Genomic DNA, 17591 nt, shown 5'->3' on the forward strand with positions numbered 1-17591 from the left:
AACTGATGCACAAGTAATTGTTACAGATCTGCTCTCTTATGAAGATTATGTTGTGAAACTGTATTTGTGCGTGAGCAATAAAGAACAATTTTTAAAATTTATTTTCCCAAGCATTTTTTCCCAACTAAAAGTACAATGCCTGGTCATTTAAAAAAAAAATATAAATACACAATTACAACTAATAAAAACATTGATAACCAAGGTACGTGTTTTACTTAGTTGAGGGGCATCCCTGTATTTCCAGTAATACCTTTGCAATGTATGCAATAATACATTTGTGAGGGTAGTCTCCATGTCCATGGATTATTTTTAAGTGATCTATTAAAAGCCCATGAAAACTTAATATCTTGTCAGTACAGACCAGAATAGTTATATAGGGACTCTGCAGCTCATTTGATCATTTTTAGGCAAAAAAAAAAAAATTAGCTCTATGTTACACTCTTAATGACACTCTAAGACAGCACATGTTCTGTGTTTTCATTGGAAATTGCCAATGTAGAAAATGTTTTATTTCCAGGATTGGTTATAGTTATTTAATTCCAGGATGCGTTATAGTGAAGCAGGGCCATCTGCAGACACCCACAGTCAGAACAACTGTGGAAACTTCAGATATTATTCTTTTCCTGGGCACTTTCTGCCCTTTTTTGTTGGAGTTGTTGCACCAATAGCTTTGCCAGCAGGGCAGAATGCATGAGGTCTCTGTGTTGTGTTTTCACGTACAATGCAGCATCTCCACGTAAAGTTCTGCCAGAAATAATTTAGCAATTAGGATTAGGATTGAGCAGATTCTGAGTCCATAGTCCATTATGCAGAATCTGCTCTAGGAATGGTTAACTCCAACAGCAAGGAAAGTGGGAAGATGGGCTTGGCGTCTTAAACCTCTCCAACTAGATATTCCAGATGTTATCTGGTGGTGCTATCAGGCACGCTGTCAAGTTCCCATGCCTTCCCGACTTACTGTGTGTTAGCGGAGTCGTGGAAAGTTTCAGTGTGCATACCCCAGAGTGCACGGCAATGGGATGTTGCTTTAGGTCTTTGAGGATAAAATGTATTAGCATAAACCTCTTTCTCTGAGAGGTTCCAGCAGATTCTCTGCTATGCCCTGCCAGGGTACACACAGCTGGTCAGCTGATGCGTTTTTTATTCTGTAAACCTTCATAACTCCACTGTGTGTTTGAACCCGAGGAAGATCACAGGACAGTAATCTGATGGGCAGTGTTTACTTAGATTATGAGAGATTCGCGATCAAGTACTGCTCTGAATCATGCATAGCACAGGCTTGAGCTGTGGCTCCCACACCCTGGTTGAGGCCTTAGTCATTTGCCCATCTTCTTAGCTCATCTTTAGGAATATTTTTGGGAGAGAGAGAGTGTGTGTGTGTGTGCCTGTGTATGTGCGTGTGTGTGCCTTCTCCTGATGTAGCATTACGATTGTTTTTTCTTTGTAATCTCAAGATACTTGGAATGACAAAATAAAATAGTGTCCAGGTCTGATAGCGATGATAAATATAAATGTGGATATTGGATGTATATGTATATTCTGATTTAAAAGATTTTTTTCTTTTTGTCCAAAGTTATCTTCTTTTTAAAAGCCTTTATTGATTTATTCTTAAGCCCTTCAACCAGCAACAATATTCCATTAATGAGAGTGGTACAATCTGTGAAGCACACAAAAAGGAGAAGTAGCACAGTAATGAAGGAGGGTTGGATGGTTCACTATACAAGCAAGGACACACTGGTAAGAAATGTGAAGGAAGACCTTTCTTCCTGTCTTAGTACGTACTATGTGATAGTACAGAATCAAATCCTAACAATACTTTGAGAATTTACAGTCACTCATATAAGGCTTTTTTTGCAGTATTTGTCATTCCTAATGTCTTGACTCATGTCACAACTGAGGACTGGCACTGCTTGTAAGAAACGGGAGACAGCTGAAATACACAAAAAAATATCTGAATGTGTCAGTTGCATTATCACAGGCAGCCAAATGTGAAGACATTCTGAAGGAAGTAAAAAATAATATTAGCACCTTAGGGGTTCTGGAAAGTAGCTTTACCTTCCAGCTGCGGTCTCCTAGATATCTTACTGCTAGGTGAATTGAGGGTTTTGTAAAATAGATTTAGCGTAGGAAAAAGTTATTTTCAGTCTGACCTGGAGTCAGCAGGAGTAATGACTTTAGTGTGTGGCCTTCTAAAGTGAGCTGGAGTGTTATAACTGATAGAAAAAGAAAGTTTAATTGTTTTAGCAGCAAATTGTGCTGAATGTAATGCGGACAACAAAGGGACATTTTAAATTTTTAAAATGTGAACAATTTGAACAGAGCTCGGTTATTACCAAAACAACAGAGGGTGGCCCTATAAATCCTAAACTTAAATATGAAGTCCTCATAAAAATCTTGTAATAGCAAGTGAATCCTTATCATTCAGAACTGATCTTTTCAAACTTAATGAAACATTTTGGAAGCGATGCTTTTGAGAAATGAACATTTTGTTAATTTACTTGGAAAATGCTAGAAGGATTTTCCCCTTGTTTTTCATTGCAGAGGAAGCGACACTACTGGAGACTGGACAGCAAATGCATCACACTTTTTCAAAATGATACTGGAAGCAAATATTACAAAGTAAGGAATATTTTTCAATCTCTTTTTGTGCCAGCAGAATATAATGACTGACTTGCTGGATTAATAGATATTTACTACAAGTACACTAGTAGGTTAACTTTGATCTATGTTTGTTTTCATTATTTAAGCTGCATATTTGTGTTTTGCCTTTCACAAACGAGTCTCAGATCAGGAAGGTGTCAGCTAACGGGGACTTGTAAAATACATGTTGTGGAAATTGAAGGTTTTTATACAGGGGCAATTCAGTACCAGCGACAAATTCCGGCACGAAACTCATCTGACATTCTGTCATTCATAATACAGAGTCTTTCCAAACAATTAGGTATCGTATATGTTATTTAAATTCTGTCCTTTGGACCCTATGTTGTGATTTTGATTGTAAAAGATTATTTTAATGCTCATATCATTTTATCTGAGGCAGTTAAACTCCTTAGGCATTACTGCAATGAGTTTTAGTAATGGAATTATTTTTTTTCATGTGCCTTCCTCTCGGGGAAATATGTCAGTGAAACATGCCATAAGTGTTATTCAAGATGAAACAATCAAGTTTACACCTATATGAAATGTGGATTTGTAATCTTCATGTTGAATAGATTTATTCTGCAAATAATTCATTTCAAATACATTTTATTAAATAAGGACTCAACAGGGTTTAATTTTCTAGTGTATTTCTGTTGATATATGGGTGGTGCTGCTACTGTCTGATGGCACCTCGCTCCTCTCTTCGATAAGTTTAATTAAATAAGTAAAGTTCTACTTGGTCTTGGAGAGAAACATTTAGTATTTTACCATCAACAGTCCTTAGTGTCATGGAGCTTCAGGTTACAAGAAGCACGTGGTTAAAAGCAACAGCTAATATCATAAATTAGTTAAATAAAGTTTATGCTTGTAGTTTTCTGTGTCAAGATTATCAACATATAAAATGATACATTTTTTCATTTAGGAGATCCCATTGTCTGAAATTTTGTCTCTGGAACCTGCAAAAACTTTCACTTTACTGCCTCAAGGAGCCAATCCTCATTGTTTTGAAATAAGCACAGCAAATATAGTCTATTATGTTGGAGAAAACATAGAAATCCTCTCAAGTGTCCCACTGAATAACAGTGTTATCACCAGTGGTATTGGCATCGATGTGGCGCGCATGTGGGAGATGGCAATACAGCACGCCCTGATGCCCGTCATCCCTAAAGGGGCATCAACTGGGTCAGGACCCAGCCTACACAGTAAGTTTATTCATTTCCTCCATTTCAGATAAGCAGAGTCATATCACAAATGATATTACTCAATCTTATGCACACGTCAAAACGGAAGTGTTGCACAGCTAGTAAAGGCTGTTCTGTCATGGCATATCACCTGTCTGCACATTATTTTAAATGCCACAGTTTCTCATCCGTGTGTTTCCAGTTTATACTAGGACGTCTCTATTAACATACAAGATGCAGATTTGTTAGCGAGCAAATAGTTCTATTTATAAGGCATCTCATCCACATTTGCGTTGCTGACATGAGTAATAGCGTCCTTGTGCAGAGGCATGAAGTTTTCTGAGCTCCAGTTGGGAACTGATAGATTTTTCCCATCACAACTGTCATTTACGTTTCTAGCTATCTGCAGAAGCAGCTCTTCACTCTTTAGGTCACTACAGCATAGATGATATGCTCCCTTTCATCGCATTTGGCCATACAACTGCCGCAAAGTTTGTCCCATGCTGAGATGAAGTGAACTCAAGTGTGAAGAGCAGCTGTTCTAAGCACAACAAGGCATAGACGTTACGCAGGACCAAAAAGACTGAATATATCTTTGCCTCCAATTTACGTACCTTTGGGTAATTCTCTGGCAAAGATGACAGCTTATGCAAACCAAACATGAAATTCATTTAAATCTAGCTCAGGGACTGATAACAAAGTAGCACAGAGGAAACAATTCCCCACTACTGGCCATGTGCTGCTGTGGTTGCTCTGCTACTTGTACTCAGCCTAGTTAGTGTAAAGCAAATTTGGGTATGGCTACACAATTTGGATTAGAACTTTTGTTGTGATAAATACCCTCTTTAGCACTTGACGCCTGGATGCTATCAATGCGGCGTGAGATGCTAATAAGACCGCAAGCCCTTCAGAAACAAAGTGATACAACAGGCTGTGGCATTACATCTCCAGGCACAACAGCTCACATATCAGATTAGATCAGTTCCATCCTTTGCTTTCTCGAATGGGTTCCTGCATAAAATAGTGTCAAATTCTGGGTGTCATTTCAATCAGGCTAGTTGCCTAGTGCCCCTGGTTTGAGCCCAGCATAGCTAAATAAATCACCTAAAATGCTGTACCCAGAATGACAGCTGTCTTCTCTCTTGGGAAGTTCGAAAATTTTCTTTACAAGTTAGTAGTTATCTTTGGGGGTTTTATGCGAAAATTGAGGTCATCTGAGACCTTTAGAACAAGCTCCTGTGGGGACTGAGGGTGACAGCAACCTTCTGTCTTCTGCTCAAAGTCTTTGTCCCTGCCTTTTTTCAGGTAAACACAAAACAGCACATACATTTGAAAACAAATTGGCAGTGATTAAAGGCCTCTATGTAACTGAAACATTCTATTCCAAAACCATTCTGTTCCTAAGGAAAGGACAAGGGAATAAGTCACACGGGGCAGAACTTACTCATGCTACTTAGGAAACTATGGAAGGTGCTGATGGGCAGGAGTGAGTGTCTTCAGAGTGTAGTACGGGCTTTATAGTAGAGAACACTGATGTTGATTGAGGCTGAAATCCATACTAAGAAATTCTAGGCAGAGGTAGAAGACAGAAGTGGTGATGCTCCAAAGAACCGTTCTTTCCTCCTGAAAATGACGTCTTTGTGTGATACACTCAGCAGTATGCATATCCTCAGGTTTTATTGAACCCCTCAATAGATTTACAGTTCAAAATGCTTATGTTAGCATCCTAAACTCTGATTTTGTAGAGCTTGGATCTGATATTTGTTGTATTAAAGCACAAGTGCAAGTTTTTATTTCCATTATGTGTTTTAATAATGTCTCTTAAGCCAGTTGAAATGTGTATTACTTTTAACAGTACATATCCCAGTTTGAATGTGTATTGATGTGAAGAGCATCAAATACTCTGTAGATAACACTATAAAAAATATATTATTACATTCACTGAATAAAACCAGTTTACCCTATTTGCAGTTACGTTATTTGCATGAACTGTAAAGCCCTAAAAAAGAATGCACAAAAAACAATAGTAAGGTTAAAAATGGGAATTAAGAGATTCCTCTATTAAAAATTAATAATGAAATCTATAATTCTGTTCTTTACCATGCACCACAAAACTTGTTGAAGTCACGTATTTGTGGGCTGGTGTGATTTTATATTGGCTGTTAGATGAACAAGCTGACCTAATTGGTCCTGTTTCTAGAGCTGTCAGTAGATATTGATGTAATGTAAATGTCATTTCCTGTTACCACATGTTTGAACTAAAAGCACAGCAATCTAAAGTATATTTTACTTTCTTCCCCAGGGGATATATCCATCAGTATTTCTGTGTCAAACTGCCAAGTTCAAGAAAATGTGGTGAGTGTTCTCTGGATGCTGGTGCTAGACGTGCTATGATTAAGCTTGCGAAGTCATTGCTTTCTTTGGCAAAGAGGAATGTTGGAGAGGAGTTCCCATCAGCCATTTTTGACTTACTTTGTAGAAATTAACAAACAATTAGCTTTGCGAACTTCTGAGAAAAATCCTCTTCATGGCACCTTGTCTTGAGATGCAAGAATTACACGTGGGTAATTTCTTTTAACACAGAATGTAACTACGTGTCCTTGTAGGGAGTTAATTACCAAAAGAAAAAGTGAGCTGTAGGAGTTATTAGTTCGTGGGATTTCTGTCAGCTGGACTTTGTAAAGCCAATCACAGTCCTTGATAAATATACTGTTTCCTGTCGTCACTGAGAGATCAGCTATTCTCTGTCGTACAGAGATGAAGCTCTGTCCGAAGGAAGAGTTACACATGTTGTTGCACACATGTAAAGAAGTCTGGGTTTCTTTTACCTAGGACTGTTAGACACAGGGCATGCGGTCAAGGCAAGCAGTCACACCACTGGTTTTCTGTCTCGGGGGCAAAGGAAATAAACAGGACTGCCTGCAGCCCAGAATAGCTTTGGGGCGGCTCTGGTATTTGCCGGAAAAATCCCAGGGAAAGATGTGTCCATTTGTTTCCTAAGAAAAAGCAAGACAGACTTTATCATCAAGTCCTTGGCATTCTTTTACTCTTCATTGTATCTGCTGCTGGTTAAAAACCAGGAAAATGAAACTGAGCTTCAAGATTTGAGGTTTGTTTGAGTCTCCGAAATTAATCCGCTAATAGCTTGTGCTTTAGCCTGTGTTTGGGCACTAAGAAACAGCGAGATGTGAGACTCCCTCTCCAGCACGGATGGAATATTTTACCCCTCTCAGTGGACAAACACAGACAGCCAAAGCCCAGAACTGCTGATACTCACAAAGCTTTCTATAAACTAAGAAACCACTTGCATTTCCGTGGTTGATGTGAGCTGACATAGGAACTTTTGCAAGAACATTTTAAATTTGTAATTTCTCCCTTTTCGGTAAAACCAGCAGCAATTCCTAGATCTGGGATCCTGGGACATCTGGGTAGAACGTTGCTAACAAGACCCTCTTCATTTCCATATCTACTTTCATCATGACGTTTCACAAAGATAAAGTGCGATGTTGTGCACCGAGGGCTACTTGCCTGGAATATGGCAGCAGCTGAAACCTGTCAAAGATGCAGCAGCTTTTACAGCAATTGCAGTTAACGTGGCTTTTAAGAAAACTTGTATGAATGTTTTTGGCAGATAATATGTTTTGAAACGTACTATAGTAAATGTGTGCTACTTCTCATTAGAAAAAACAAATGAAATACAAATTTTGTTTCTCAAGGCTTAATATTTGTTGTGTTTATATAAACAGGATATTAGCACTGTATACCAGATCTTCCCAGATGAGGTGTTGGGATCAGGACAGTTTGGAATTGTTTATGGAGGTAAGGCTTTGGTGTCATTTACGCTTATATTTAAGATAGAAAATTTTTTGAATGGTGAAAGTATTTGGACTCTGAAATGTTTTGTTACAGAAATTAGCTCCCATTGTTTCATGTAAGGAGCGTTCATTAAACAATGAAACTGGGTTTTGTTGACAAAGTCATTTTGTAATTTGAAGTTTTCTACCCAGTAGTGGGTCAGTGTATATTAATAGCTTCATCTTCTCTGTAAGTGCGGAAAAGTGTTCGAGAACTATAACTGAAGAAGAAAAAAATGTATACTTTATTCTTCCTGCTGTTTTTCTTGGCATGTTTTTGTGAGCTTTTTTCCTTTGTTTCTCAGTAGTTTGTTAGAATTGTTTCTTTGGGTTTATTTTCTTAATAATTTTTCCTGGTTTTCCTCCCTTTTTTCAGCAGTTTTTGGGGCTGTATCTACATACAGCTGTTGTTTGAGACAGTGTGAAGTGAGAAATAACTACAAATTTCTCACTGAAGTATCTCTGTGAGTCTGATAAACCTGCGACATGCACTCACATGCCTAAAGGCAATCACCTATTTCCTTATTTGCTAGTCTGGAACTACTGTTGAAGGACTAAGCCTCCAACCTGCCAGTTACAGACAATGCAGCTTAAGTATACGAACAAGCATATATATATATATTAGAAAGTTAACTTTGCATCTATATTCTTGAAATGCAGAGCCTGCTTTCTCATTTGTATGTTTCTTACACGTTTAAACAGCTTTGTCAGATGATTATGAGAAAAGTTCTCTTGTCAAAGGGTAGGAAGAAGGGAAAGGACAGAAAACTTTTAATGACTTACGTGACTTAATTTGCTGTAAACCTGCTCTGACAATTACTTGGTTGTGTTCATTTGTACAATCCAGTGGAAGTGGAACGTTTTTCAGAATTAATCATGTTAATTGATAGAGGCCTTTTCTTTTATTAATGCAGGAAAACATCGTAAAACAGGAAGAGATGTTGCCATTAAAATAATTGACAAACTAAGGTTTCCAACTAAACAGGAAAGTCAACTTCGTAATGAAGTTGCAATTTTACAGGTATTTTTCTATTCTTTTTACCATATTAACTCCATTTATACATTACTATAAATATCAGATAATATGATAATTATTTCAATTGCTAATCACTAGTATTTTGCAAAAATTACTAGTATTTTTGCTGCTTAATCTGCATAAAAAGCCAAGACCAAATATATTGGGAATCTAATGTTAGGAATTACAGTTTCTGCAGTTTTAACCACCAGGCACAATAAGGAACATGTGTGTTTGTTAAAATTATTTGAAGTTCATCCATCCTCCTATGCTCTCCCTAGATATTTCATGCCTGTTGCCGACAGATTAGGCACACAGTTTAAATTATGAAAGAGTGAAATGTTGTCTGGTTTAGAAAGGTGCGAAGACTGGCTATGTAATGACAAAACCTAGTAATCATGTTGGGAAATCTATGTTATTCAAGTGCTGTATTTATCTTTAATAGAATCTTCACCATCCTGGAGTTGTAAATCTGGAGTGTATGTTTGAGACACCGGAAAGAGTGTTTGTTGTTATGGAAAAACTCCATGGAGACATGCTGGAGATGATCTTATCAAGTGAAAAGGGCAGGTTGCCAGAGAGAATAACAAAGTTTTTAATTACTCAGGTAAGAAATTAATTATAGACCTAGAAGGAGATTTGAGGTCAATTATTATCACTGTTTCTTATGTTTTGCTTTTGGCATAATTTACCTGTCTGATTTATGAAAGCTTGAATTGTAATATCAGGGATGGTACAGACGGCTTTGTGTACATTGTCTGGTAGGTCGTAAACCATTAAGACGACCTAGAACTAGACACGTGTACAGCTGTCTGGCTGCTGGATGGAAGGGCCATCAAGCTACAGTTTCTCATATGCTTCAAGAATTAAGCACAAGAAATGGATGCAAAGCACTAACAGCAAACTGTCAAAGACCTACGCAAAGAAATCTGAGCCTCTTGAGCTGCCCGATGCCTAACCATTGCAGTTCGTACTATGCACTTTTGTGCATATTTTCTGTGCTGAGATTGGATCTCAGCACTACCTCTGATTAAATTAGTTTGGTTTCCTGTATGACTTCTGTTAACAGTGTGATCTGGGTTGGGGTTTTTTTGTTCTTCCTGTTGTCACATTATCATAGTGCTTCTGTGGCTGCCCGTAATACTGATTTACATTTGGATACGCAGTTGAGAAGTGAGCTGCCCCAGAGTCAGAGCAGTCCACGTTTCAGCGGTCAGAAAAAAGAAAGGAGCAGGAACAACAGTGTTGTGGTGGAAGTTTATTATTCAGGGTAGACTGTAGTAGGTTCCCTATTTTTTAGGCTTTCATGGGAGAAACTGCCACCAGCTTCAGAATTTGGTTTCTTGCCTTCCCAGGTTCATTCAGCCTCCTCGACGTTCCCCGCTCTAATATAGTGGGAAATTCTGCCAGCCCCTGACCAGACACAAGGAAAGGAATTAAAGCCACAGGAATAGGATAAAAATTTCTGTTATGCTCTGTTGCCACGTTCTTGTGTGTGGAATGGAATAAAAATTCATGCAAGGCTCCTTATGCTTTCTCTCCTCAAGAAAAAGTTTAAAATGGATCACATAATATTTCTGTGAAATTTTTTGAGTGAATTTAGATCTGGAAGGTCATTTTGCAAATGTCCCTGCATCCAAAGTTCTCACAAAAAAAAAAAGTAAACAAATACTTAGAATCCAGTTTTTGAAAAAAAGTGTTTAGGATATGAAGTCTTTGGAGGGGGAAGAAATCATATTTCAGACAGTAAAACATCAAGAAAACGAGGCACAGCAAATAATAGCTGACATTTTTGTGCTTTGTTTTTTTCCCATTGTAGACATTGTTGTAAAAGGTACATTCTTGTTGGATTGTTTTTCTCTACAGTGGTCCTTGATTCTCTGATCACCGATATTGTCCAAACAATATAAAACCAAAAAAAATTTACGTCATTCAAAACTGAATTTCTTTCTGATTTCTTTCTTCACAGATCCTTGTTGCTTTAAGACATCTTCATTTCAAAAATATTGTTCATTGTGACCTCAAACCAGAAAATGTGTTATTGGCATCAGCTGATCCTTTCCCACAGGCAAGTAGAAAGTGCCCTTTCTTAAGATAAATTGTTAAGTTACTACGTGTTAGCAATTGTTGTTTTATGAACAAACAAAAAAGTGACTAGCGACCCCTCTGTATCTCCTCCAGGAACTACACAGGATTTTTAGATATGAAAAAACAGATTACTTAATCAAAAAACTTTCCAAACAAGAAACGTTGAAAAATCCTTGCCTTTTGTCATTTGCCTAAAATATTCAACTAGAGTTGCAAGTGTGACATTACTTGTGCGCTTGTCTCTAATTTGTGCACATTTACAGCAGAAATTACTTATCTGATTGATTTGATCCAGAGAAGTGACAATTTGCAAGCAGTCACCGGAAAGGCAGTTATTTTTCGGAAAGTTAGGGTAGAGCTCATGAAGAACAAGAGCTTCTTCCTTAATTTTATGCATTTAAATGCCAGGTAGATTGCAGACTATTTAAATATCCTTTCTGGCTCGTTGTTGTATTTCTCATTAAGAAGTATTTGTATCAGCTCCTGTTACCTTTGATCTGCAGAGTTCAACTGTGATCTCCTCCAACTGCCCGTATTCAAAAGGAGCACTGTTGGTAATTTCTAAATAATATCAGTATCAGTAATTGGAAAGGAAGGATGTATACTGAGGCGTTCAGTGAGAATTTTTAAGCAGATAAATCTTTCCCTCTGAAGAAATCAGACAAGGAAGTTTGCAGAGAGGCAGGGTGTAACTAGGTCCACAATAAAATGAAAGTGGAAGTTCAAGAACTAAATCAACTTAACGTGATTTAGGAAAAAAGCCAAACGTAAGAAAATTTTTCTGTTTGCCGTGTTTTTATGCTATGAATGAATTAGTATTACTTTGTGTTACTACTTTCACCAGCAGCCTGAGGTGTTAGGCTCACCTGAAACTGCATTTCTTTCATTCTCAGTTGTCCTGTGTTACTGGGTTTACCATGGTGTATTCATGGAGTGAAAGAATAGAGGAGATGCAATGAACTGATAATCTGATCTAACGTCTCAGTGGAATTAAGGGTATTTATTCCTCTCAAAGAGGAGTTCAACAAAAAGTATCCTTGAAGAAACAGTAGGAGATGCATCTTGCAACTAAACCACGCTAGAAGTTCCTCAAGTATGTGTTTGATAATAAAAATAACGTCTGTCTGACTATAGCACTTTTCTTTAAACAGGTAAAACTTTGTGATTTTGGTTTTGCCCGAATCATTGGGGAGAAATCATTTAGGCGTTCAGTTGTAGGAACGCCAGCCTACCTTGCTCCAGAAGTGCTGAGAAACAAAGGCTACAACAGGTCTCTGGATATGTGGTCGGTGGGTGTCATCATTTATGTAAGCCTCAGTGGTACCTTTCCATTCAATGAAGATGAAGACATACACGACCAAATCCAGAATGCTGCTTTCATGTATCCACCTAATCCTTGGAAAGAAATTTCTCATGAAGGTAATATTTGTTTGTGGCTGGTTTTATATAAATGCTAAAAAAAAGTAGTTGTATTTTGCTGTTATGTTTTTTTCCCTGTATGTACCAGTGGGGGGAAAAAAAAATAATTGAAATTTCAAGGTACCATAATGTGAAGTCTCTGTTTCGTGCTGTCAGCTGCTTTAGACATTTCCTGCAGAGCATGTCTAGACTGCATATGGCATAATCCTGTAACCTGGGATCTCTCAGGGAGGCGCTGAAGGAGGCACAAAGCCACCTACAGGTTGAGTTGCTATAGAATCTTGTGGGGAACCTCAGCTGCTGAAACTGGTGTGGCTTATATTTACTTCTGTACCTCTTTTTTCAGCTCTAGTACCTCTGCAGTCTTTTTCTCATTCTACTTGTGCCAATACTTTAGTTTTATTCAGTAGAATGCTGTACCCTGGTAGTCTTTCTGTGGAGAAGATAAAGATACCGAACCATTCCAAGCAGATAAGGTTTCAAGAACAGTGTGAGAAAGTGTCGTAGAAGAGGCTTTCTGCAGGTGGGGGAAGGCTTGGAGATAACCAATGAGGCTTTGGAAACTAGGATTCTAGTCAAAGACATCAGAGATTTTTGGTAGTAAAAGAATAATGTGAATGCTTCACTATGAACATCTTTAAAGTAAATGAATTCTATTAAAGATGTCTCTGAAAACAGTTACGTAGGGCATTTAACAAAAATAACAGTTCTGGTTTCACCAACAATTCTTGTACATAACAAAGATTTTCAGGCAGCTTGATTTTCCCTGGGTTGTTTTTTTTAAATCATTATCTCTATGTCCTTAACGTTTTGCAAGATTGCTTCGTAAGTCTTAGAGGAAACAATATAAACATCAGATTCTTATCTTTTTTTCTGAATATTAGTATGTACCAAATTGGATTAAAATATTAGCATTTACAATTTCCATTAGTTACAGTACAGATTTTTGGGTTTCAGGTGACATGTTTAACTTATGTGTTAATGGTGCCTTAGAGAAGTGTGGCTACTGCTCATTGTAATATAGCCTTGAGAGATTCTCAGCTGAAAAATGCTTTGAGAGCATTGTCTGTTGTTTTATCTCAGTGGCAGATGAAGTTTGATGAGATCTGTTGGGGGAAAAAAAAAAAGCAGATATAAATCTGCACAATTACACACTGAAGTCCTCCTGAACCTCCACACACTTCTGATATGTAAGCTGACAGAATCTGTTGGCAGCAATGCTTTATCTGGCGCTAGAGATAAGCAAACAGCAATCAACACTGAAGAGGCTGCAAGAAATTGTCTCCCACAAGTTTCTACTGTGGTAGACAGAAGATCAATTTTTACATTCAGAGGTGAAGATTCAGTAGAGCACCTACAGAAAACTCACCTACTGGGGTGTTATCTCTCCTTTCATAGAATCACAGCCTTCATTAAGAGTTGATGGTTATCAGGCTGCAAGCATGCAGAAGGTTGGGAAAGAATACGCTTAAGCAAACGACTAAATTAAAATCTGCTTATACGTTGTGATTTTATTATATATTTTGAATTCCTAACTGATGAGCCACTCTATTGTGCTAAACAAAAACCTGAAAACAATCTGAACAGATCCATTGTGTTTAACACAGGGAGTTGGCATCTAGATATCTGTCCAAGTACTATTTGATAACGCTGACTTTTAGAGCTCAAAACTGAACTCAAACTCCAGATGAGCTAGGGGAGATAAAGGAACGGTTTTCTCATGCAAGCTACTCTGGTCCACGCTCCTGTGCAGGTCAAAAAGAGGGCAGGTGCATGGGCCCTGTACACCTGCCGGCCCCATCCAGTTTGTGTTATCTATGACCATATATCATGGTTAAAATGCAAATCTGTACCCAGCGTCCTAACTCATCTAATCTGAATTACAGTCCTGAACAGTGCCATGATAATTGATGCTATCAATCGCTGAAGCATTTGGAGGGGGAAAAACAGGTGGTTATTTAAAAATTTTATGAAGTTTCTTACTCAACGTTGCAAATAGAACTTATTTCATAGAATCATAGAATAGTCTGGGTTGGAAGGGACCTTAAAGATCATCTAGTTCCAACACCCCTGCTGTGGGTGTGGACACCTCCCACTAGACCAGGTTGTTCAAAGCCCCATCCAACCTGGCCTTGAACACCTCCAGGGATGGGGCACCCACAGCTTCTCTGGACAACCTGTTCCAGTGACTCACCACCCTCACAGTGAAGAATTTCTTCCTAATATCTAATCCAAATCTCTTCTCTTTCAGATTAAAACCTTTACTCCTAGTCCTATCACTACACTCCTTCATAGAGTCCCTTCCCATCTTTCCTGTAGGCCCCCTTTAAGTACTGGAAAGCTGCTATAAGTTCTCCCTGGAGCCTTTTCTCCAGGCTGAACAACCCAATCTCTCTCAGCTTGCCTTCATAGGAGAGATGCTCCAGCCCTCTGATCATCTTCATGGCCACCCTCTGGACTCGCTCCAACAGGTCTTATGTTGGGGGCACCAGAGCTGGACACAGTACTCCAGGTGGGGTCTCACTAGAGCAGAGTCGGGGGGCAGAATCACCTCCCTCAACCTGCTGGCCACGCTTCTTTTCATACAGCCCAGAATATGGTTGACCTTCTGGGCCGCGAGCACACATTGCTGGCTCATGTTGAGTGCCTCATCAACCAACACCCCGAAGTCCTTCTCCTCGGGGCTGCTTTCAATCCGTTCTCTGCCCAGCCTGTATATGTACTTGGGATTGCCCCAACCCATGTGCAGGACCTTGCACTTGGCTGTGTTGAACTTCATGAGGTTTGCATGTGCCCACCCCTTTCAAGCCTGTCGAGATCCCTCTGGATGGCATCCCTTCCCTCCAGCATGTCAACTGCTCCATACAGCTTGCTGTCCTCAGCAGACTTGCTAAGGGTGTACTCAATCCCACTGTCCGTGTTGCCAACAAAGATGTTACACAGTACCAGTCCCAGTACCCGCCCCTGAGGAACACTACTCATCACTGGTCAGCACTTGGACATCAAGCCATTTGTGTAATTAAATGTGAACTTTGGTAACTAAAATACAGTCACTGGGGCTCATAAATTTCTCTGCACTAAATGCTATAAATCTGTGAAGTTCAGACAGGGAATTAGTTTCAATCCCAACAGGTTACATTTGTGCACTTGAAAATCCTCCTTTAGCTTGTCATAAGGTCTTTCAGCTTCCCAAAAAGGTTAAGATAATGAATGGGGTATTTGCCTGATACATCTTTTCCATTATTCTTTTTGCCAATTATTATTAATAATTGAAGGTTTTTCAACAGAAGTTTTAGCATACATGACTATGATTACTTTTTTTAATATTTAAGTTTTCATATAAATGATCCGTAATAGATTTTTTTAAAAGGCATAATAGACTTATTGTTTAACTGTTTCCTGGAATTTGTATCAAGCAATAATTCTCCCAAGAGAACATTAATTATCATCTACTAGTTCTTCCACTCAAGCTTGTAAGGGAGTTATATCACAATGTGGAATGTAATCCTGCAGCAGAATACGACAAGCTCTTTATAAACAAGCATTGATCAACCTATCTCTTTCAAGCTGGTATGATTTGAAATTGTTGTTTGTCTTGAAGGATCTACCCAGGTATTTTCTTCTAAGAAGTATTATTCTTTGTTTTAAAATTAAAACAAATTTATTTAAGTTATATTTTTAGTTGTAAGAAAGAAAAAAAAATTGTGAAGATCCAGCAGTTAGTCCAATTTATTTACTGACATTTTAAAACTTCTACAAATATTTAAGAGAAGTTTAACACATAATAAACACCCACAGTCTTCACAGAAACCTTCAACCAAAATTTTGCTGCACTGCTATAGCATTAAAAAATTGAAAGCAAAATTGATTAGACAAGTATTATTATTGCAGATAAAAGAAATGGAAAATAAGTATTACTTTTAATGCAGGTAGGAAAGATCTTTTTAAAGTGTTTTGCTGGGCGAATTTGACAAATAAGAGCCATTTGTCAAAAGGTTATCATAAGGAAAAATAATGTACGTAATGTAAATATTCTTCTTTCTTGCTTTCTCCATTTCTTACGGCATTCTTCTCGTATGTCCAAAAGACAGTGCTGTGTTCAAGCAGTCCTCAACAATGGACTCTATGAATTGTACATTACAGCTAGATTTTAAAAGTGGTACCTTCATACAGAGATTATATTACATGCCTCAGTAGTAGCAGCCAGACACTGAGAATTCAGTGCTCTTAGAAGAGCTAGGCTATCATTCCAGAGTATTAGTATTAACTCTGATTTATGCATGCCAATAAAAATCCTCAGGTTCGCTGAACATATGAAATGCAATATGCATGACTCTCTCCTCTCTTTTTACTGTTGAAATATGTCAGTACTGGTTGCTGTGAATGTTCATGGTATGATAATCCTAGAAACACTGTTGTAGAACAGTGAGAAGTAGTACAAGGAATTATGTATCGGGTTGAGCTAAAAAGAAATAAGTGTTTATTCAAACCTATTGCTTTCTCTATCAACAATCCTGCTTGATGCAAGTGATGGTAGATAAGACAGATACCCTAAAACCTTATCTTCTAGATAAGGTATCTTCTAGATATCTTCTAGATATATTTATCTAGATATATTATTCTTCTAGAAAACCAGATTTTGTCACAGCCACTCAACATTCCATTGCCCAGTCTGCTAGTTCTGTTCTGTCTTCGATTGTTTTCAAGCCAGCTTACATTTCCAAATTCACTGAATTGCTGTATGACAATTTGACCTTGGTTCAGACTTCATTGTGGAATTTTGCTAGATATTCATACAGAGGCATCTACTTGCAGAATTATTTCCTGGTTTACAGCTTTAAATTTCACATCTGTCAAACACGGAGCCTATTTACAACAGCATTACTGTCCGTTTCCAACTTTGACTTTCCAGTCCACCCAATCTGCATCATCGCAAAAGATTTCTTTTGATTTAGCTACAGGTTACAAAAAAAAACCCCAAAAACAACACTACTAAATATAAAGACAGAACTCCCTGAATGATTTTGCTCCTCTGCCTGTTAGCGTAATTTACCTAGTGTGTCTTCACTGTGGTGGCTGTTCTTTTGAACTGCATGGTCCTAAAATGTGCAGTGTCAAGCTTTGGATTATTCATGGTGTGTTTTGTTCTGTTGTGGAATTTTCATAAATCACTGTATTCATAATTTTTTTTTTTCCATCAGCTACCAACACAGCTATTACTACTAGGCTGATGAGCTATGTGATATGCGCAGTGTTGATTAGGTGCTTCACATTACTTTGTATTATTAAATAATTTGGGAAGAAACAATGCAATTTCTTCCATGCATTAAATTTGATCATGGTGTGCCTGTTACACTGCTTTTGAGTCAGAATAAATACCACAGCTGCCTTCAA

General features: G+C 38.1%; 1 protein-coding gene across 2 annotated transcripts in view; it reads left to right on the plus strand.

Moving 5' to 3' along the window:
* PRKD1 (protein kinase D1) overlaps nucleotides 1–17591 on the plus strand; it is a 134460-nt gene that overhangs the window by 110011 nt on the left and 6858 nt on the right. For both annotated transcript variants that reach the window (XM_063332325.1, XM_063332326.1), the window contains 9 exons: nucleotides 1614–1737; nucleotides 2542–2619; nucleotides 3563–3842; nucleotides 6124–6176; nucleotides 7568–7640; nucleotides 8590–8696; nucleotides 9136–9297; nucleotides 10660–10758; nucleotides 11930–12197. In XM_063332325.1, coding sequence (XP_063188395.1) covers nucleotides 1614–1737; nucleotides 2542–2619; nucleotides 3563–3842; nucleotides 6124–6176; nucleotides 7568–7640; nucleotides 8590–8696; nucleotides 9136–9297; nucleotides 10660–10758; nucleotides 11930–12197 — 1244 coding nt within the window. The remainder of the gene's footprint in view (nucleotides 1–1613; nucleotides 1738–2541; nucleotides 2620–3562; nucleotides 3843–6123; nucleotides 6177–7567; nucleotides 7641–8589; nucleotides 8697–9135; nucleotides 9298–10659; nucleotides 10759–11929; nucleotides 12198–17591) is intronic.

Source organism: Chroicocephalus ridibundus, chromosome 4 (genome assembly GCF_963924245.1).
Source record: "Chroicocephalus ridibundus chromosome 4, bChrRid1.1, whole genome shotgun sequence".
In the NCBI taxonomy this organism is placed as follows: Eukaryota; Metazoa; Chordata; class Aves; order Charadriiformes; family Laridae; genus Chroicocephalus; species Chroicocephalus ridibundus.